This window comes from Aspergillus flavus, chromosome 5, assembly GCF_009017415.1.
Source record: "Aspergillus flavus chromosome 5, complete sequence".
NCBI classification, from domain to species: domain Eukaryota; kingdom Fungi; phylum Ascomycota; class Eurotiomycetes; order Eurotiales; family Aspergillaceae; genus Aspergillus; species Aspergillus flavus.
In genome coordinates this window covers 3,987,302-4,006,487 of record NC_092408.1, presented here as the reverse complement: position 1 = coordinate 4,006,487, position 19,186 = coordinate 3,987,302, and the positions used below count along the sequence as shown (strand labels likewise).

The window sequence follows — 19,186 nt, the reverse complement described above, 5'->3', positions numbered from 1 at the left end:
AGCTCGCAATATTTTCGTGGAATGTAAGAGGGTTGGTTATAATTTAAGGTGAAATGCTGCAGATCTCGTTGGTAACCGCCGCTTTGTCCTGGTACATCCATTAACTGAATAGACTCCCACTTCACTTAGTCATCAGTGAACCATAAAGTCATTCATCTTAGCATGATTTACATCGTTTGGATCCCACCTTCTTGAGTGCTTACAGTAATACATATACGTGGGATATAACGAAAACCTAATTCGCTTGTTCATTCATGACCTCTATGCGAAATACTCTTCTCTAATATGCTCTAGAGTTGTATCTCTGCCTCAGCCGCCGTGCTGTAGTTTTGGGTTCTGGACTAAGTATTATTATTGCCGCCTAAGGAACCCTGTTAATGAGGTTCAGGGCTTATACAGCTCCACGTTTCTTAGATAGATTGACTTGCTTAGTCTCGTATACTATAACTTGTGCACATTGTATCTGGGATCATTCGTCACAGTCTGCTCTGATACTTCTGATACAAACCTGGAAAGGTAGGTGTTACGCACAAAGAAGAAGCCCATCTGTATCTTGGATTGACCATAACTCTCAAGGAAAACACGATGTCGTCGTCAGCTTTTCATCTTCCGGAAGAGATACGTGCAGCTGCAATGGCGGTTGGAAACGCACTTGGTGGCTGTGAAAAATATGCCCTTGTCGGCGGCAATACATGTGTGGTTCTAGGCTCTACCCGGGCAACTCAAGATGTAGATTTGGTTGTTCTTCGGGGTGGAACCTCGAACGCAAGGCAGTTGCTGCATGCATCCTCTTACTTTAAGGTTGAACCAAGGACAAACCATACGACTTATAAGGCAGAAAGGCCCGTACCAATTGAGATCCTTACACCACCTTTGTTGTTTCGAGAGTCCTTTGATCAACGCACCGAGGAAGTCACAGCTGGGAGTGTCAAGGTTTTGAAGCCAGCCTTGCTTCTGAATGCAAAATGCAGTTCAATTACTAGCCGACCTACGGAGGATAAGAGGAAAACTGATTCTCTGGATATCAATTTTCTCCTAAGGTTCTGCGCTCGAACTCCAGAATATCTTCCAAGAGCTATGGAAGTTCCCAACGCAAGAAAGGAACTTGTTCAGTACCTTGTCCAGTTTTCCGGAGGCCAAGAAGCTTGGGTTAGAGCTGGTTATAACTTCCAGACGGGTTTGTTCTATCCAGTTTCGTTCAAATTCCACTGCTGACGCGAGTGAATTAGGCCGTTTCAACAGAAACTAAGATATTTTCAATGGCGCTGAGCCTTGAGAGAATGTATAAGCATCAGAAACTCGGGGCGTTGCTCCACTCGAACTGAGATGTAGATGTTCAGGACAGCTCTGCTAATCCTCTACTGTTATTACTTCTGAAATACAGCTAACTTCCATTGTAAAACATTGAATTATGACTTGGGTTAGCCCCGTGCTAAATGAGTGTGTCCGTACAGCGATGCATCGTGTTCATAACTTCATCCAAAGCAAAATAAAAAGCAAGAAACTTCATGCCCTCCAGTGTGAGCCTCATCCCAATAACCTGATTCAAATTGGATATATCATATCCAAGCGTCTGGTCATTAAACCTGAACAGTGAGGCAGTTCAACAGGCCCTATGACGAGTCCATGAGTATTCATCGCCAAGGATTCCGGTTATGTAACTTACAATTCCATTGGTCTCGCAGCAGGCTGCCTGGTTGTTGCAACTTCCCACGAGAGCTAGCATGCTATTAGTGAAAACTCAGAGTTCAAAAACAAGGTATCCTTACGGAGACAAAGCGCGGGAAGAACGTTCAGGTTCAAAATGCCGTTAGTCAAGCCAGTGCAGCATTTATTAGCTTGCGCAGCAGTGCATTGGGACGGAGTGCTACCAGCCGGCGTAGCGCTGGCAACGGTGAAGGTAGCAATGAGCGCAATGGTATGCAGGAACTTCATTATGATAGATTGAGTTCTTTGTGAGCCTGAGAAGAATGGCAGTGCAATGTTTCTTTTTGAAGATGATAAGATACACGAATTGTGTTGTGATGGGTAGAAAAATGGTAGAAAGGTATGGGTTTATAGAGGCTTATATAACTTTCTCATCCAAGTGGCTGTCCCGTTTGGGTTATGGCTTGTAAGCCAGCTGACTAGGTAAACCAGTCACTCCCAGTTTCTCTGAGTAAACAAATACGAGAGACAAGATCTAGATCTGTAACGTGATGAAACCTATGGTGTTCCTCCAATGAGCCTTTCTTGAGAGGACAAAAGTCAGATGCAGAAAACATGTTTCTGGACACACAGTCCAGAACAGTGTTGGCTAGCACAGCCCAGTTGGTTAATTGGCTGTTTCTCTAGATAATACGAAGACTCCTGAAATATTAGACTAAGTGGTAATCGTTTTGACTGAGCGGTTCTTCCTACAACGAGAACCAGAGGGCTATTCCCTTTGCTATACCTTTTGCTACATTCCAAGTCTCCCTCTATTCCAGGTCAATGAAACAAATCCATTGCTATCCCATACAATTTCTTGAAGAACTATGATAGAACAAGAACAAAGTCTTCACAAAACTACATCATACCTCGCATCATGCCACTTGTATTGGTACTGATTTCACCAAAATGATCACACTCAGTAGCGTTGCATCCCATCTTGCATAACACGGTCATTAATCACCCATCTTCTAGGCTAGACATCATCGCGTACTACTGCTACCCATAATCTGCGCCGAAACCAGGAAATGGTCATGTTGAGTGAGACTTTTGCATACCTATAGTCATGTCCAGGTACGATCTTGCCTGCCAATTCGCTAGTACCCTTGTCTAACCAAGTACAAATTATTGCTACTAGACTCAAGTCAGTTACACTGGTCATTCTAAACGAGGGGAACATGAGCGTAAAAGTTCGCCACATTCCCATCCCCTTGGAGCCTACTGGTAGCGTTTCATCTCCAGGGCGGGGTGCGTCTTTATCCCTTGCAGAAAACATCGGAGGGTTATCACAACCAGGTCATAAGCTCGTTCTACAAAAGTCCTTGACTAACTTGTATCTGTTGTTAAATCTCAACTATCCTATGCCAGCTGATATCAAGGTCTCGTCTTGCTATGTCTCATGTAACCCAACAATGGGCTTACCTCGTTTTGATGGAAGTCTAACTTCTCGCAGCGCCATGTTGCCCGATTTCTGTATCCACTCTAGTAGGAATCATTAATCCCGACATTTTTCTATCTTTTAGTCAATTATACTAGAACGAGCTAGGAAGACGAACGATCGTTTTCCGGCTGCCTACGGTAATCCGATACTGTTGTGCTACAATGTAAACCTTTCTTGCGACTTTGCATGATACTCACACATCTCGAACTTCCTCCAGGAGGCAGATGTAAGAGCAGGTTCGTGGGTCTGGTGACAGCTTCGGTTCAGTGGCGTTGGTTTACTATCCCCTATTGGCATTGAATACCCTGTACCTTCTCGTATAGGGATGGGCAATGTGACAAATTCGCACGTTTCATATGCAAGCTGTGTTCTCGGCTTACTGCTCTAAGAATGCTGCTGACAACCGGAAGGTACAGCCAGCAATGGGCTATCAATTGGAGCCTTGCATCTTACGTCTGACGACTGAAAGGAACTCTGGAATCAGGCCAGGCCCTGGCAACACATCACGCATGACGAGCTTCATAACCAGGGCTCATGGTAGATATGGCCCACTCCTATGTCTTGCGATGTAAGTATTGAGACCTCCTATCGTGCAATCACTTCTGTTTCTGCGTAATGGTTAACTAATCGACTGATATGGCTATTCCATGGCTTCCTTATTTTCTTGTTATCATAATGGCCCTATCTCCATGTATGAAACAGATTTATGATATTTTATGTAGCCCACCCATTTCCAAAATAATGTAGAGTATCCAAGTATTCCTAAAGCCACTGAAACGCTGTTAAACTAAACACGGTTATATGCAGTCTGAGCCACCTGGGGGCTTCTTGCTTCGCTCCCTTCATTTTGACCAATTCAGCACCAAATCAAAGACATCGTAATCCTTCCAGGCTCTCAAACTCACGATCTGGACATCCTCAACCGCCCTTGACATGATCACCGGAACTACCTGCTCGCTCAACCCGCCATGAGATCGCAGTGGAAAGTCCTTCACAGTGGACAGGCCGTGCTCCGATTCACATCTTCCGATAACCGTCGACGACGTCGAAATGACCACAATATCACCTTCCCGATCCAAAGGCGTATCGTACTTCCTCGCCGCATCTTCTCCGCTAAGGGCAACCTCGGTTTCTGGCAAGGCCTGGCACAAAGCAAGCACCGATTCCAACAAGCTCTGATCCCTAAGATAGACGCGCACAAACGATCCACGAGCTCCATGATGACGCACGAACGGGTCCGTTATGGGACAGATGACCCGTGCTGCATTCTCACCAAATTTCGCGTCTAACACGTCTTCAAGGAACAGCACATCGGGCTCTCCCGCATCGTTAGACTTGCGACTCATGCCGTGGTCACCAACTACGCCGACAATCGCCATCACAGCCAGTTTTGCCAGTCGATCATCCATGGCCTTCACAAAGTCATCAGCCTCCGGACTACCAGGACCGTGCTTGTGTTGCACATAACCAGACAGCATCAGGTAGAGAAAGTCGGACTTATCCTCCTTGCAGTACCTTAATGCCAGCATCTAGTACATACAAGGATAGGTTAGCGGAGTATTGGCTCGGAGCGGGTCGTCCAAGGCACTGCTCAACATCCGCGATCCCGTTTTCCGCCAGGGTGCATTCGGAAGCCTTCTCCGCCGAGAAACAGACGGCGTCGCCCTTCAGCCCGTGGGCGAGGATCTTCCGCAGCTTGTCCTTAGCCGTTATGGCTGCTACGCGCACTCCGTGCCGCGACATCTGTTCGAGCAGCGTGGATCCGCGGAGTAATGAGTCGTCGCAGATCATGGTTTCTTTGCCGGTCGAGCGGTCTAGGAAGAAGATCCCCGCGATGCCGTGGATGCTTGGGGGTGCGCCTGTGATGATTGAGACATTGTTGGGGTTGGTGAGTGAGAGCATGCAGCTCTTTCCGGTTGCGTGGAATCCATTCTTTAGGAAGCTGGCAAATGTGGGGAGTAGGTCTCTGTCGAGTCCGGATTGGAGATACTCGGGGTTGAAGCCGTCGACTCATACGACGACGGTTGGCTGTTTAGGGAGTTGATACACACGAGAATGGAGAGTGAAAGTTTCTCGGTGTTCTACTGCTATCAGCATTGGAGACTCAAGTTTTTATGCAGGACATATACTGACCAGGGTGTTCCATCGTAGTGTAATGTGTCCCAGTAGATAGCCAACAAGGATATTATTCCTCAAGTAGGAAGTAACTGTGGTGTCCTGGTGTCCATATCGTGGCATACCAGCACTAAATATACATACTCAGGGAGGAAGTCCGATTTTCGTTCCCCACTTGACTCTATAGCACTCGCAAGTCCGGCCGGTTTGAACTGTTGCGCCTGTCACAGGTTCTACCTTCTCGGTACGAAAACCGCACATCCGGTGCGAAGACCGCGAAGGATCACTTGATACACGAAACCCTAGGCATACCAAACTTACGAATTATCGCTTGTGACTCTACCGTTTTACAATTTTCGGTGTCGTTATAGCCGTCAATTAGATGATTTTGGAAAAGATAGGTAACCGTTAGTCCTTGGATTCTTGGTCCATGTACGCTAAACAGCCTTGGTAGATAGAAGGTCACCGATGTCGCCAATCAACACCACATTTCATCGTTGACTACAACACAGGTGCCAACAAAGTCAACGCTTTCCTGTGACATCATACCTCGGCCGCAGTCATCAAGTCGCCGGTGGCCCCATTACAGGCAGAAATGATCAGCGTGTACTCTGGTGCCCGGAAGTTGGTAGGACAGGTTTTCAATTGCCTTTACCGGGCTGGTTTATATCTGGGTGGTTTCAGAAGGAGGTCGAGCTGCGCACAGATCTAGACACGGAATACGGTCTGACAGATCTCAAGCAGGAGAAGATGATTAACTGGGAAGTGGAAGCGATATAAGCCGAGTAGAGTTTTGTTTTCTTTTTTGTTGGTTTCATAAAAATGCCGGCTTCGTAGAGAGCGTAATTGGGCATCACTGTCCTTGCTGTACTTTTTTCGTAGGCGTCTGTGCCCTATATATAGCCAAGGATTGTTTCAGAAGGGGGAAGTTTGGCAATGATGGCATATCTATAATATCCCATTGTGCGCAAATCATAAGTGCTTAGCTTATCCAAATAAAACGCGCATCTATAAAACAGGTCATTCATTTTCTATATAGCAACAGTATGAAAGGCGAAGATGTACATACATTCAGTACCGGAATGCTACGTGGTCTTTGCTAGCCGTTGCCCGTGTAATACACGAACACAGTAGACAGTGGTCTAAGACTTAGAGGTTCGAAGCCTATAAAGCGCTTCAATATAGTAGCTCACTATCAGTGACACATACCAAATCGAGACAACATACCGCATCCAAGAGTAACCTTGAAGATAACCACGCACTCCCTCCGGTCAAAGGTGACGTGGTTTGATGTTTTTCGAGAGGTTGTCGAGTTCTAGGAAACTTTTGATGGGAAGCATAAGTTGTCTTCTCTCTAAGTTACACATGTGTTACTGAGCGAATTTCAAACAGGATCAACAGTTTACTATTGACAGTCAAAAGTATAGAACAGTTGTGCCGTATAGGAATCTCAATTATAAATTCTCTTTTTTTTCTATGGCGCTCATTCATATTATTATCATTAAGCCGATAGGAATTCTAGATCACACTGTTTCTAACGGTAGGCCTTTGAACGAACGGTAGGGCTTTCAGCCATGGCAAACTAGGCATAGGGTAGAGCATTTCTAGTAAGAGTTTTCCTTAGGCTAAGTCTTAATTGACTGCCGTTGTAGTTTACTATTCTAGCGTTAAAGGCAGAGTTCTTGAGAGAGCCTGGGAGGTTCAGCCCGTTGATTCCATGTTGAACCCCTTATATGAGCTATGGCTATTCAACAAAGTTATAAACTATTTAGGATATTAATACAACTAATATTATATGGTGATTTATTTTGGAAAACCAAAAGAAAGCCCTAAACTCAAACTCTGGTGTCCAGCCGGGCGTTGAAGATCATGTCGATCACTCTTTGATCCATGATATAGCTACAAAGAACCTCAACTAATCTATACTATGAAAGCCAGTATGAACAGAAATAACAAAATAACTCAACTAAACATGTAACACAGTTGGGAAAAGTAAACCGTGGCTACGGATTTGAATGCAGAACCGTCAATCTCTATACTACATTCAAAAGACTGTGTCTTGGCATATCAACTATATAAAGACGTCCATTTTCCGATACTTGGTTGTCAACCCAAACCATTCATTTCAATTTCCTATTAGTCAATTTAGTTTATAAATTCATTTCTTCTAGTGCTGGTCACTTCTAATATTTAAAACAACGCAAGAATGAAGACTACCGTTTTCTTTGCTTTGGTTCTTATCTTTCTTTTTGCGCCCTGGAGGTGCGGTCCCAATCGGTAGCGAAGACAATTCTGGTAATGCTGGTGATGCTGGTGCTATTGCCGGCGATGAAGCGTCACATTGGGTTAAACGAGCTCCACCAGACCACCCGTGGAGATTCGTTGGAGATAGACATCAGGGCGATGGGAATCTCCCTTCAGGAACAAGCGACGATGATCACCACCAGTTGCGAATCCATGAAGAGAGAGCTGAGAACAGCGGTACTAACCAACCGTTAGAAGTGCAATTCGTTGAGGAGCGACCTCAGGGCCATGGGCAGTTCATTCCAGCACCAATCGACAATAATAGAAACCAGTGGAGATTCAGTCACGCGAGATTTGGGGGCGGCAATGGTACCCACAGGTTGCAATACATTGAAGGGTCACCTCAGGGCGGCGATGATGACAACCAGTTGCAATTCGCCGAGTCTGAGCATCAGGGCAATGAGAACCTCCCTCAAGGAACAAGCGGCCATGATCTCGGCGAGTGGGAATTCCACGAAGAGACACCTCAGATTCCTCGTGTAAGACCGCAAAGACCACCTCAGAGTGATCGTGAAAGACCAGGTCGAATTCCGAAAGACCACGAGTGGAAGCAAGGTGTAAGTCAAACCACAAAACGATGGCTTGTCATGGAGCTGACTGTAAAAGACCTGCCACCGAGGTAACCCGCGTTACCCACACGGTGTATGCGTTATCGGAATGGACAGACCCAGACCCGGTTATGTAAGTCAGAGCTTGGACTGGAATGTTGCCTGTGATGAGGAATATCCGGTAAGAGCATACTCAATGATGTATCATTTATTGTGTATTATATGTACTGATCATAGCAGTGTGGGATGGGAGCCTGTATAGTAGATGTCCGCTATCCGTGGAATATCCCTAACGCAGAGTGTCACTGAATAGGTCCATGGAAAGCGAAGGCCAAACGTGGTTGTTGCGCAGGTTATGCCAGAGGAATACATATAGCTGGCTTCTGGGCATGGTGTAGGGGATGGTATGATGATGTTTTACTGGAAGCAGGGAGGGACACTGAGTCAATATTATACTACTCCCTGGCCTATCCGTCCGTTCATTAATAAAAAGCTACAATCAACTGTCTCTTTGAGATAAACAATATTCATATATCCAGCCAATCTTAATCAAGCTTCACCAAACTTCATTCGCGCTGAAGTTCCTCAGCACAGTTGAATAATCCAACTGTATGCCCTACTTTGGAAACACCCAGTATATTGCAGACAGGCGTTGGACGCCTTGCGATCAAATGATTCACTGCTCTGAGTAATACCTCACATATTTATTCATTCCTTGCCAAAACTTCCGGAAACAGTATCCCTCCTATTATTTCCCTAGCCCTAATGCCAAGATTTACCATTCTGAACTACTCCGGTTCCGTATGTTGTGTACATATCTCAGCTATACAGTCGGAATTCAATTCCTTACCAGGGTGCGCAGACCCTGGGAACTAAGCCCTAAAAACAACAACCCCTATCTTATGAGCCATGTCCGCCAGTTTCACCCTCTTCAATGAATCGCAGCTAAAACAGTTGCAATAGCATACTCTCCATCATGACTAATTGAAAGCTGCGCAGCATGCTTTCTGACCGGATTTTCACCATTCCTTTCGGCGGTGTCTGCATGCTTAAAACTGTGTATCACTAGCAATGGCTTGATTTGTCCCGGAGGCACCAACACCTCGGCATGATGCCATCCCAGGCGCTGTGGAGAGACAGCTTTCATTGCTGCTTCTTTAGCGGCAAATCTGGTCGATGATTAGCCTACCCTCACTGTAACTCTACTAGTTTGCCTTACCGCCCAGCCACCCAGCTCGACAGTCTCCATAGCGCCCGGTCATATTTATCCTGTTGAAGACTGCTCTCCTCGTTCTCACATATCCCAGTGTCTAGACCCTTTTTCAACTGTAAGACTTTCTCATGCCGCTGTTGAAACGCATCAAGCTCCGATGGACAGAAGATTCGTTTCACGAATCGGTGAACATGATTTGGGTTCTCGTGGGTCAAGATCCGTCTGATTCTGGGAATATGGCATATGTCGGTACCAACACCGAGAGGGTATGGAAAGGGAATGATGTTAGGTTCCGGCATTTTGGCGGCAAACAAAATGGTGGGGCTCGACTCATTTACTGTATAAATTTATGATACTAGAAAATTACCCCACTTCTTGATCGGGGTCGGCTTGTTGGATTGCAAAAGCTCCTCTACAGATGAATTTTAGTCAACTATATTTCTAAGCTACTTGATTATGGTCGATCACACAACGATGACCACATATATCACATCAATCTTTTACTGGCGTGCATTGATATAGTCAATGGTGACTTGGACTGTCCGTACAGGTCTGGGGTTAGCATATGCGCAAGAACAGAAACACCTGGAGACACAAACCAGTGAGGAGTTTTTCCGAGTGGTCATCAGATATTTCCGTGTTGAATTCCTGATTATCCAGTCAGAAAATCTAGAGATCTCGAAAGCTGCCAAGGGCGGGGCGTTCTCCTACCTCTTCAAGGGCCATCACAAGCTCGACCATATCAAGAGAATCGGCACCCAGGTCATCCACGTATCTCGCCTCATTTTTTATCTACAAAAGTTCGGTCAATATTGCATAAAATGTTAGGTAGATGAAGGTCACTTGCATCCTCCATTTTCACGTCGAGTTGCTCTGCGATTATTGTCTTTACTCTCGCCTCGATAGTAGACATATTGTATTTGAGGATGGTCGGGACACGGAGAGAAGTTTCTTAGTCGAAGAAGGACGAGGTCAATTGGGCAGCGTGAGTGTTTAATGTTTGTATTCGATCTTTGAATATGTGTCCCCGTATTTATAGTGGGCACTGCAGCCCCCAACCCCTCATCGGTTCTAAATCTAGTTAGTGTTTAAGTCAAACCGAGAGGATACCCAAGTCTGACTTTCGCTACCTGGCGCTGTCAGATTATTGCGCAGTATCCTGGCGTCATTGGATTTCTCGCGTTCGTCACCCAGCGTCGACTTCTGATCTTTGTAAACTACTAATTCCGAGAAGACCCTGCTTGCGAACCGTGTATACCAAAGCAGACGACCCACTTATTATTACGTATATAGTTAATATTACAGAGTCTGGCTATAGCCAAAACCAGCCATACTGGATATTGTTGATAACTGCCTTGCCTGTTTAGCCTAACATAAAACCTTGCTATATCTGCAAGGTATAGAAATTGTGTTGATAGCTTGCCAGGGCTGACAGGCATCGGTTTAGCTTATTTCAATGGAACCTTCCAGCTATCTAGCCTGTATCACAGATCAGCGGTTCAGTCAGATATCCCAGTATTATAGATAAAATACAAGGAATATAAGTTATAGTTTTTCTGTAGTATTGTCCTATTATAGATTAATATCAAGAGAGTACGGAGTAAAGATACAGATTATAGCTGATAGAAGTAGATATAAATTAGGCTGAAAGCTACGCTACAATAATACACAAAACTTCTTGGCAAAGGCAACCTGTGTCACCGAAGTACTCATAGCAGAACTGTGCGCCCAGAGACCCAGTTTGACAGTCTCCATAGTACTCGGTCATATTTATCATGTTGAAGACGGTTCTCGCTTACACATTGCAATATCTAGATCCTTTTTCAATTGTGGGACTTTATCATGCCACTATTTAAACGCATCAAGATCCGATGGACAGAAGATCCGTCTGATTCTGGGGATATTGCGTATGTCAGTACCAAGACCGGAATGATATCAGTTTCCGACATTTCGGTAGTGGCGCAATTTAGTTGACTCGGCAGATGGCCGGACTGTGGGGCTACGATCTGAGTTATTTATAGGGAACAGCACAGAAAAATTACCCGGCTTCTTGAATCTTGACTGGGGTCGGCTTTCTGAATTACAAAGGCCCTCTCCTAGTAACTTTTGTCCACTGCGTTTTCCAAGCTAGGCATACCATTAAAGCAAAGAGTGCTGGACGCTACTAGTCCCGGAATGCCAATTATGCTACCATGAGCTTTTCTTCATAGATTGGAAAAATGTATCTGTGGTTGTGGTTACTGTGATACGTTCAGAGTCAAATATAGTAGTATGCACCTTAAGCAAATCCTCTATGGGCTATAATGAATGACCAGGTTTTGCTATCTTCAATCCGAATGTGTAATGGTATCAGTTCTTATACCGACCCTTGTATCCCCAATCAATTTATTCATTTATTGAAGCTGACCAGACTCGGTAATCTGGACTCTGGCACGGGGTGTACCCTGGGGAGTTCCGAAGGATTCGATCAATTTAACCAGTTCGAAGCCTTTAGTAACTTGGCCAAAGACGACGTGGGCTCCATCCAACCAATCTGTGACAACTGTGGTGATGAAGAATTGAGAGCCATTTCTGGTTCGAGGTGAGCAATCATGCCATCAATAAATGGATCCAACTTACGTGCCCGGGCCAGCATTGGCCATAGAGAGGAGACCGGGTCTGTCGTGCTTCAACTGGAAATTCTCGTCGGGGAAGGTTTCGCCGTAAATGGATCGACCGCCGGTGCCCTGTTCATCTTAGATGTGACCACTATGTATAAAAAAATGAATTGCTTACATCTCCACGGGTGAAGTCACCACCCTGCAGCATGAACTGCGGGATCACACGGTGGAAAGAGCTTCCCTTGTACCCGAATCCCTTTTCACCGGTGCAAAGAGCGCGAAAGTTCTCTGCGGTTCTAGGTGTGACGTCCGAGAATAGCTCAAATTCGATGCGACCCTGGGGGGCTATAGTTTATCAGTAAGGTCATTCGAATGGGACGTTATATACTAATCCTTACTGCCATTGACTGCGATGTCGAAGAAGACAATAGGCCGGGCCATGGTTGCTGATAGTGACGTGTTGATAATTTTATGAAGATAAAATAAGGGTCTGATGCAGGATTGTTTTTATCGCAATCGATTTTTATTTATACGGGATTTAATCGCGGGGTAGTGACGTACATGCCTGTTGATAAAATTTTCGCGTACGCCAAAACCCTTATCATTGGGCAGTTTTTATTTTCAACATCCACTTCTTATAGGATAATCAAAATGTACTGGATTATCTATCACACCAACTAGGTTGCACAACGAAGACCACATATAGCAAGTCAACCATTTACTCCTCCTCTTCCTCCGCCTACAAGTCCCACGATTCGAAATACTCGATAATATCATTCACTGTCCGTGAAGATTCAGAATTAGCCATACACAAGAGAACATAGATACCTAGAGACACTTACAAGTCCAGAGATCACCTAGCCAGTAAATCTATAGATCACAGAAATTATCAAAGAGGGGGTGTTATTGGTAAGTAGGCCCGACCACTTCAAGGCTTTTCTATGCCCTCTTATTACAACATCTGCGGAACCCAGATCACGGTCAAATTTCACATCATCAGTCACCTACGGTTGATCTGTTAATATTAAGTAACATAATAGATAGCTGGAGGTCACTCGCCTATTCCGGCTCGATTTGGAGTCGCTTTGCATATACTTTCTTTGCCCTCTCTGCAACAGTAGGCATATTGTATTGGAAGACGATCGGGGCGCCGAGAAGGTTCTTGATTGAAGTGATGAGGTTAATCGGACAGCGTGAGGCTTTGATATTTGTATTCCGTCTTGAACGTGTGCTAGATTTATATTCATATGGGGCAGTCCCTCATCGATTCACAATCTGGTTAGTCTTCAACTTGAATATTGTGGATTCTTGATATATTAAGCGTCCGAGTATATTTTCCGAACAGTCCCTCTCAACCTCCCATGACCGGCATGTACAATGAGAAAGAATTGCCGTGGATCAAGAGCGTGGTAGAGAATATCACAACCGTGTGCCCACACCCATGCTCATAGTTTCGTAAAGACACAGTGCCTCATACATTCGGGTCTTTCCCGGAGCTGGTGTGCAATATCCAGAATCTGAGCGCGATGGTCTTCATTAACTTTGCTCTTGTGTTCATCACTCAGCGTGGACTCTGCTTTGACTATGCCGAGAAGGCATACTTGGCTCTCTTTATCATGATACGCTTATGTATTGGGTCTGTTAGATGACAATGTGAATGCGTCTCAGCGCATTCATATATTCTCTGAGGTGCCCTCCCAGTGCGTGCTGCTATTCGAGGACATGGATGTCGCTGGGTTGGACATGAGTATAGATGCGCTTCTAGAGAATAGTCAGAGATGCGATGTGCCCAGCAGCATGGTTAGATTTCTTTCAGAGCTCTTGAAAATAAAATTGTCAGTTTCTCATGGCATAAGTATGACTCCCGAGCTTCTATGCTACCGGACCGATGCCATCTGCTTCTTGATATGGAACCCTAAAGATTGGATACGGAATCTCAGAGATTTTCTTCATGGCCCGTTGAAATGCAACAGACTCAGTAACTACTGTGAAGTATTATTGTAAAACAAACTTCCTCAAACCCTGTATACTTCGACAAGGGAACTAACTGATGGCACCACTGCGTCCTATCATGCAATGGTAAACACCTTCGGCCCCACGTGCCCCGTAAAACATAAGGTTCATATGCGGAATGTAACTATGACCAAAGTCAACCATCCTCGGTACTGCTGACAACTGCCTGGCCTCTTTTGACCCGGCATAAATATTACTATGTCTGAGGTATATAAGTTGTGTTGATAGCTTGCCAGGTCTGACAGACATCAGTTTAGCTTATTTCCTTGGAATCTTCTAGCCATCCGGCTCGTACCATGGATCACTGGTTCAGTTACATATCTGTATCTTGGAAATGTAATTTACAGGAACATAATTCTTCCGTATTGTTATCTGGGACCATTATAGATCAATATCAGGAGTACGGAGTATAGGTACAGATTATGGCTGATATGAGTAGGCGTGAAATAGGCTGAAATTTACGCTACGACAATGCACAAAACTCCTTGGCACCCTGTAGCATCGAAATACTCATAGCAAAACTCAGCTTCGTCTTCCTGGTAGAATGATGTGGCGACCTGCCGGGATTGCTGACTGTATCACATTAACCTGACATGAAAGAAGTGGCGTCGTAATCGATGCAAAGAGTAAACCCGTCATGGATGAAAGTGAGGCTTGAAGAACAAAGAAGATAAAGTAAAGAAACAAATAGAGCTCGTGATCACCGTCGAAGGCTGTCCAGCCTGGCTTGTAGATCGTCATCAGCTGAGCTCCCCCCAGCGCCAACTGGTTGGGCGACTCGAGTCTCGCCGACTGCAGTCTTCTGTATGTCGGTTGGCGTCTCGCCCAGCTGTTCAAGAGTAAAAGTCAGTATACACACAGCACTGACGTAGATGAAGAAAAGAGCACGAACCGCCTGACTGAGATCTACACCTATTTCATCTAAGACTTCCTTGACAATATCTTCACTATCTTCATCCTCGCCCTCCATTCCAGTTGCTTCGTCAATAGCGTCGTCCATCATTTCTTGTCGCTGATCCATTATATCATTTTCTCGTTCAAATTCCATAGCAATTCGTTGCAGCGCAGGGAGGTTCATTTGTCGGTTCATACTACCCAGTAACATTGTGGCGCCTTTCATTGACTGCATCATCTGCTCGTTGCTGCGAACGGTCTGCATAACATCAAGTGAGTACGGGAACCGCCATTCGTGCACTTCGGGACCATCCTACCTGAATACGAAGAGAAATCGCTTGGAGTTGTGTTCGCATTTGATAGAATTTCTGGATGTACCTAGATCCGGCAATATCCATTAGCTCATAACCTGACATATAGAGCGATGTTGCATGGCATGTATACCGTCTCGTCCTGACTAGGTCCTTGGCCTGGATCTTGCAGGCTCCAATCTGGCCATTCTTGGCACTCTTCTTGATGTCTTGCACCAGCTTCTTCTCTTGATTTTCCAGCTTGGTTCGCTCCCGGTCTAATTCGCGCTGTGTTCGGTCCAGAGCCCTTTGATGTTTGCGCAGGCGCTCTGCTGGTGTCATGCGCTTTCCAAATGCCCACTCGATAACCTAGACAATGAACAGCGTAAGCGGGGAAGCGAGTACGCCGAAAAACGTCGGACAACATACATTCATCTTGGCCAGTCAAGAAAGATGCCCAGTAACAAACAATGAGAAATAAAACCAAAGAGGCTGCGTGAAAGGTACAAATGAAGGGGGCAAGATTGGAGAGGGGAATATCTGATTCGATCCGAAGCCGCGCGGTGACATCAAACCTAAGCACTAATACGCCGAACGTTCAGCGGGCGGATCCAAACTGTTAAAATTACGGGGGCGACAGTCACATGGCGGCGACCAACCCCTTTTGGGACATAGAATTTCCACCCGTGACGCCGTTTTTATGCTCATGTAAGCGGGTCTTCCGACTGACGAAAAAACAAGTTCCGTTTCATCGCATCTTGCCTGACCTTTCGACATCTATGCACCGCACATCCTTTTCGCCATGAGTCAGGAGTATTTTCCCGGCAACGGCGGTTCTTCTGCCGGTGAGGGTTCATCAAGACATCCTCCGCAGCAGGAAGCGTCCGAGTACCCTTTCTTCCCGAACGCCCCGCCCGCGTACATGACCGTTGGAAATGGTTCGACCTCGGAGAGCGCTACGGCTTTGATGGCATCATTGAACAGAGACTCGGGTTATGGTGACAGTATCGCGAGTGGCAGTGTGAGAGATGGTGATGCGGGTGGCGACTGGAGAACAGATATGATGGTGGATAGACCGACCCCGATGCATACTCCAACACTCCCGGGACAGTGGAATCCAGCAGGTTGGTTACTCCGAGCATCACCAGTATCTCTTTTGGGCCGTATAGTTTACTAACGTGGATGCGCCCCAGCGGAACATGAACGGCAGGTTGTGGCGAGCCATGTTCACCAGCTACTCTAGTACGTTTACGATCACAAAACAGCCAAATGAAAGTTCTAACCCTCTTTATAGCAACTCCAACAGGACGAAACTCGGACGCGCTATTACACGGACTCTCGAGACCTTGAAGGACCTCCAGGACATGAACCGTCAGTGGCCTGCCCACTACCCGTCGGTACGAGATGCTCCGGATTATCCCTCAGACAGACCCGCCTTGCGCCAAGCACAGTCATTCTTCGACGATGGGGATATTCAACAGGGTGATTTAAAACCTGGACCTATTAGACGAGCAGCTACAGTATCAAATAGCGGCGACCTGGCTGCTGCGGAGTCAAGTGCAGCTGCGGAGCGTCGGCCAGCGCCAGAGCCGAGATTGATGACCCCGCAGATAGCGCAAGAATTTTCTATTTTGAAACTAGACTTGAAGCTGGGTGCTCTGTCTCAGGTGGAATTGGTACATTCGTTGGAAAAGGCCTCTATTGCGTCTCTTTTGGACGGAAAGATCAGCCAGAGTGTCAAACACCTTCTCTCATTGCGCGACAGGATCGAAGATACCTCAAGCAAGGTTCTGATCACGGGTGACCTTAATGCAGGAAAGTCGACTTTCTGTAATGCTCTGCTGCGTCGCAAGGTGCTGCCCGAAGACCAGCAACCTTGCACCAGCATTTTCTGTGAGGTTCTCGATGCGCGGGAGAACAGCGGAGTCGAGGAGGTGCATGCAGTCCACAAGGATGTGGATTATAATCGCAACGATGAGAGCACATACGACGTGTATCCCTTGACTGAACTCGAGAATATTGTGATCGACAACTCCAAATACATGCAATGCAAAGTCTACGTTAAGGACGTACGAACCATTGACGAGTCTCTACTGAATAATGGGGTCGTCGATATTGCTCTGATTGATGCCCCCGGTTTGAATTCCGATTCCTTGAAAACAACCGCTGTTTTTGCTCGGCAGGAAGAGATCGATGTTGTTGTGTTTGTCGTTTCCGCTGCCAATCATTTCACGCTCTCGGCCAAGGATTTCATTCACAACGCGGCAAAGGAAAAAGCCTATATGTTTATCGTTGTCAACGGGTTCGATCAGATTCGCGACAAGCAACGGTGTGAGCGAATGATTCTCGACCAGATAAATAAGCTTAGCCCTCGTACGTACAAGGAATCTGCAGAACTCGTTCATTTCGTATCAAGCAATGCTGTTCCTGTTGCGCCTCCCATGTCTGTGGAAAGCTCTGGTTCCGGTGGCGGCGGGGGCTTTGATTCTGACGGGGATGACGATGACGACGATAGTAAACCCAAAGGCAAAGGAAAAGACAAAGGGAAGGAAAAGCAGAAGATCCAAGATTTCGAAAACCTTGAAAGCTCTCTGCGACGATTTGTTCTCGAAAAGCGTTCTCGCTCGAAGCTCGCCCCTGCCAGGACTTATCTTCTCAATTTGCTTGGGGATTTGAACTCACTGGCCTCTGTCAATCGCGACATTGCCCAGTCCGAACTCAAGCGTGTCACAGAAGAATTGGCAGAGCTCGAACCAGCTTATGAAGGCGGCCAGAAGAAGAAGATAGAGCTCGACGTGCAGGTTGAGAAAAACATCGACGATTCATGCGAAGATGTCTACAACCATACGCGGTCGACCTTGTCGGATACTATTGCTCGCGTATCGGAGGCTGATTTGGGCGTTGAATATCCCGGTATCTTCTCTGCATTCCAGTATGCGGAAGATTTGAAGTTAGCCATGCTGGAGCAAATATCCGCCGCAGCCTCGGCTTGCGAGGACTATGCGCGCTTAAAGACAGTAGACGGTGTAGAAGCCATTCAAAAGATTGGCCTTCTTCACGTTGGAGACAAATTCGCACCCTTGAATTTCCGTGCCGATATGATGTTCCGCCGTAGTCGACGCCATACTTTTGCCAAACAAGTTGACACCGAAGTCGAACTATTGGATTTCTTCGACATTGCTGGCATTTGGGAGCGTCAAGAGAAGGTGGCCGGAACAGGAATGGCCATGACGGCTGTCACTGTCCTCGGAGGCAGACTCTTCGGCGGTATCAGCTGGGTTGACAGCGCGTTTAGTGCAGCTAAGTTCCTTGGTCCCAACAACTTGCGACGCCTCCTGGTTCCGGGTATAGTTGCGGCTGGTAAGTGTTTCCTTCGTACCGAATCCTTGAGGGCAAAACTAACTTAAACAGCTGCTTTAACTGCTGCATACGTACTTTCTACAATTCCCACCACACTCCCTCCTCGCCTCTCACGCAAGATCGCCGCTGCTCTTGAAGAGAAAGACTACGTACATTCGAACGCTACTCGGATCTCGACTGAAGTCCGGCGAGTTCTCCGTATCCCGGCCAACAATCTCCAAGCCAGTCTCGCCCAGGACATCGAAGACCTCGGAAGACGCAAGCAAGAAGTTAGCAAGACCAAGGTTGAAAGTGAGAATGCAAGCAAGTACTTCTCCAACCTCTTCCGCGAAAGTGGTGAGAACAGAAGGTCTGTAGAGAACATAGACCTTGATGGCCCACTGCCGGGTGCAATGGGTTCCCATGAGCCATGAGCTCTAAACCTCCCTTGCGTTATATGTACAAAAAGTAATGATTCTGTATGAGCTATCCGGCCGGCTGTCTCGAGGGTGCTAATTCTGCTTCTCTTCCCAAATATCCCTATTGTGTACACCAATTTTTGTTCATGTGTTTCCATCCTTCCACCTCACTTACTTTTATTTCCCCTTTCCATGAGGCTGTGATTCACGTTGATAGCCTTCCTGTTTACACCTACATTGGCGTTCTTTGAAGAATTCAGCGTATTGGATTCCCACTCCCACTGATGCTTTATCTAAAATCGTAGGTAGTCACCTATCTAC

At 46.2% G+C, this 19,186-nt stretch overlaps 9 protein-coding genes across 9 annotated transcripts; 3 read left to right on the top strand and 6 right to left on the bottom strand.

Annotated features, from left to right (window-relative positions):
• Positions 1–149: 149 nt before the first annotated feature.
• On the top strand, positions 150–1,409 carry F9C07_1716676 (uncharacterized protein). Its single transcript, XM_071508335.1, has one exon. The coding sequence runs from the start codon at positions 586–588 to the stop codon at positions 1,213–1,215; it is 630 nt and encodes a 209-aa protein (XP_071364636.1). The 5' UTR covers positions 150–585; the 3' UTR covers positions 1,216–1,409.
• Positions 1,410–1,580: 171 nt separating this feature from the next.
• F9C07_9145 (uncharacterized protein) lies at positions 1,581–1,935 on the bottom strand (the record flags this gene model as incomplete). Its single annotated transcript, XM_041293377.1, has 3 exons — positions 1,581–1,613; positions 1,667–1,719; positions 1,770–1,935. The coding sequence occupies 3 exons, from the start codon at positions 1,933–1,935 to the stop codon at positions 1,581–1,583; spliced, it is 252 nt and encodes an 83-aa protein (XP_041148301.1).
• Positions 1,936–3,972: 2,037 nt separating this feature from the next.
• F9C07_2223056 (alkaline-phosphatase-like protein) lies at positions 3,973–6,542 on the bottom strand (the record flags this gene model as incomplete). Its single annotated transcript, XM_071509741.1, has 5 exons — positions 6,473–6,542; positions 6,315–6,409; positions 5,264–6,253; positions 4,727–5,139; positions 3,973–4,659 (listed from the first exon to the last, which is right to left on the bottom strand). The coding sequence occupies exons 3-5, from the start codon at positions 5,274–5,276 to the stop codon at positions 3,973–3,975; spliced, it is 1,113 nt and encodes a 370-aa protein (XP_071364635.1). The 5' UTR covers positions 5,277–6,253; positions 6,315–6,409; positions 6,473–6,542.
• Positions 6,543–7,451: 909 nt separating this feature from the next.
• Positions 7,452–8,574, top strand: F9C07_2214729 (uncharacterized protein; the record flags this gene model as incomplete). Its single annotated transcript, XM_071509672.1, is given in 4 exon segments — positions 7,452–7,507; positions 7,527–8,106; positions 8,169–8,230; positions 8,338–8,574. The coding sequence occupies 4 exon segments, from the start codon at positions 7,452–7,454 to the stop codon at positions 8,357–8,359; spliced, it is 720 nt and encodes a 239-aa protein (XP_071364634.1). The 3' UTR covers positions 8,360–8,574.
• Positions 8,575–8,635: 61 nt separating this feature from the next.
• F9C07_2285441 (uncharacterized protein) lies at positions 8,636–9,649 on the bottom strand. Its single transcript, XM_071510755.1, has 2 exons — positions 9,317–9,649; positions 8,636–9,266 (listed from the first exon to the last, which is right to left on the bottom strand). Exons 1-2 carry the CDS (start codon positions 9,607–9,609, stop codon positions 9,029–9,031), a joined length of 531 nt encoding a protein of 176 aa, XP_071364633.1. The 5' UTR covers positions 9,610–9,649; the 3' UTR covers positions 8,636–9,028.
• Positions 9,650–9,810: 161 nt separating this feature from the next.
• F9C07_2234820 (acyl carrier protein) lies at positions 9,811–10,223 on the bottom strand (the record flags this gene model as incomplete). Its single annotated transcript, XM_071509960.1, has 4 exons — positions 9,811–9,848; positions 9,910–9,958; positions 10,022–10,102; positions 10,173–10,223. The coding sequence occupies 4 exons, from the start codon at positions 10,221–10,223 to the stop codon at positions 9,811–9,813; spliced, it is 219 nt and encodes a 72-aa protein (XP_071364632.1).
• Positions 10,224–11,703: 1,480 nt separating this feature from the next.
• F9C07_9141 (cyclophilin type peptidyl-prolyl cis-trans isomerase) lies at positions 11,704–12,351 on the bottom strand (the record flags this gene model as incomplete). The annotated part of the gene is made up of 4 exons (XM_041286601.1): positions 11,704–11,881; positions 11,930–12,036; positions 12,086–12,255; positions 12,309–12,351. The coding sequence occupies 4 exons, from the start codon at positions 12,349–12,351 to the stop codon at positions 11,704–11,706; spliced, it is 498 nt and encodes a 165-aa protein (XP_041148297.1).
• Positions 12,352–14,623: 2,272 nt separating this feature from the next.
• Positions 14,624–15,542, bottom strand: F9C07_2108683 (Snf7-domain-containing protein; the record flags this gene model as incomplete). The annotated part of the gene is made up of 4 exons (XM_071509047.1): positions 14,624–14,752; positions 14,783–15,076; positions 15,135–15,476; positions 15,537–15,542. 4 exons carry the CDS (start codon positions 15,540–15,542, stop codon positions 14,624–14,626), a joined length of 771 nt encoding a protein of 256 aa, XP_071364631.1.
• A 367-nt stretch (positions 15,543–15,909) lies between these two features.
• F9C07_2234817 (mitofusin 1 GTPase) lies at positions 15,910–18,880 on the top strand (the record flags this gene model as incomplete). Its single annotated transcript, XM_041293387.1, has 4 exons — positions 15,910–16,231; positions 16,301–16,349; positions 16,402–18,467; positions 18,519–18,880. The coding sequence occupies 4 exons, from the start codon at positions 15,910–15,912 to the stop codon at positions 18,878–18,880; spliced, it is 2,799 nt and encodes a 932-aa protein (XP_041148295.1).
• Between the last annotated feature and the right edge of the window lie 306 nt (positions 18,881–19,186).

Excerpts from the sequence above, each read along its gene's own strand:
- F9C07_1716676 (XM_071508335.1), top strand. The coding sequence starts at position 586 with ATGTCGTCGTCAGCTTTTCATCTTCCGGAAGAGATACGTGCAGCTGCA.
- F9C07_2285441 (XM_071510755.1), bottom strand. The coding sequence starts at position 9,609 with ATGCCGGAACCTAACATCATTCCCTTTCCATACCCTCTCGGTGTTGGT. Across the intron at positions 9,267-9,316 it reads TCGAGCTGGGTGGCTGGGCG|ATTTGCCGCTAAAGAAGCAG; the intron begins GTAAGGCAAACT and ends ATCATCGACCAG.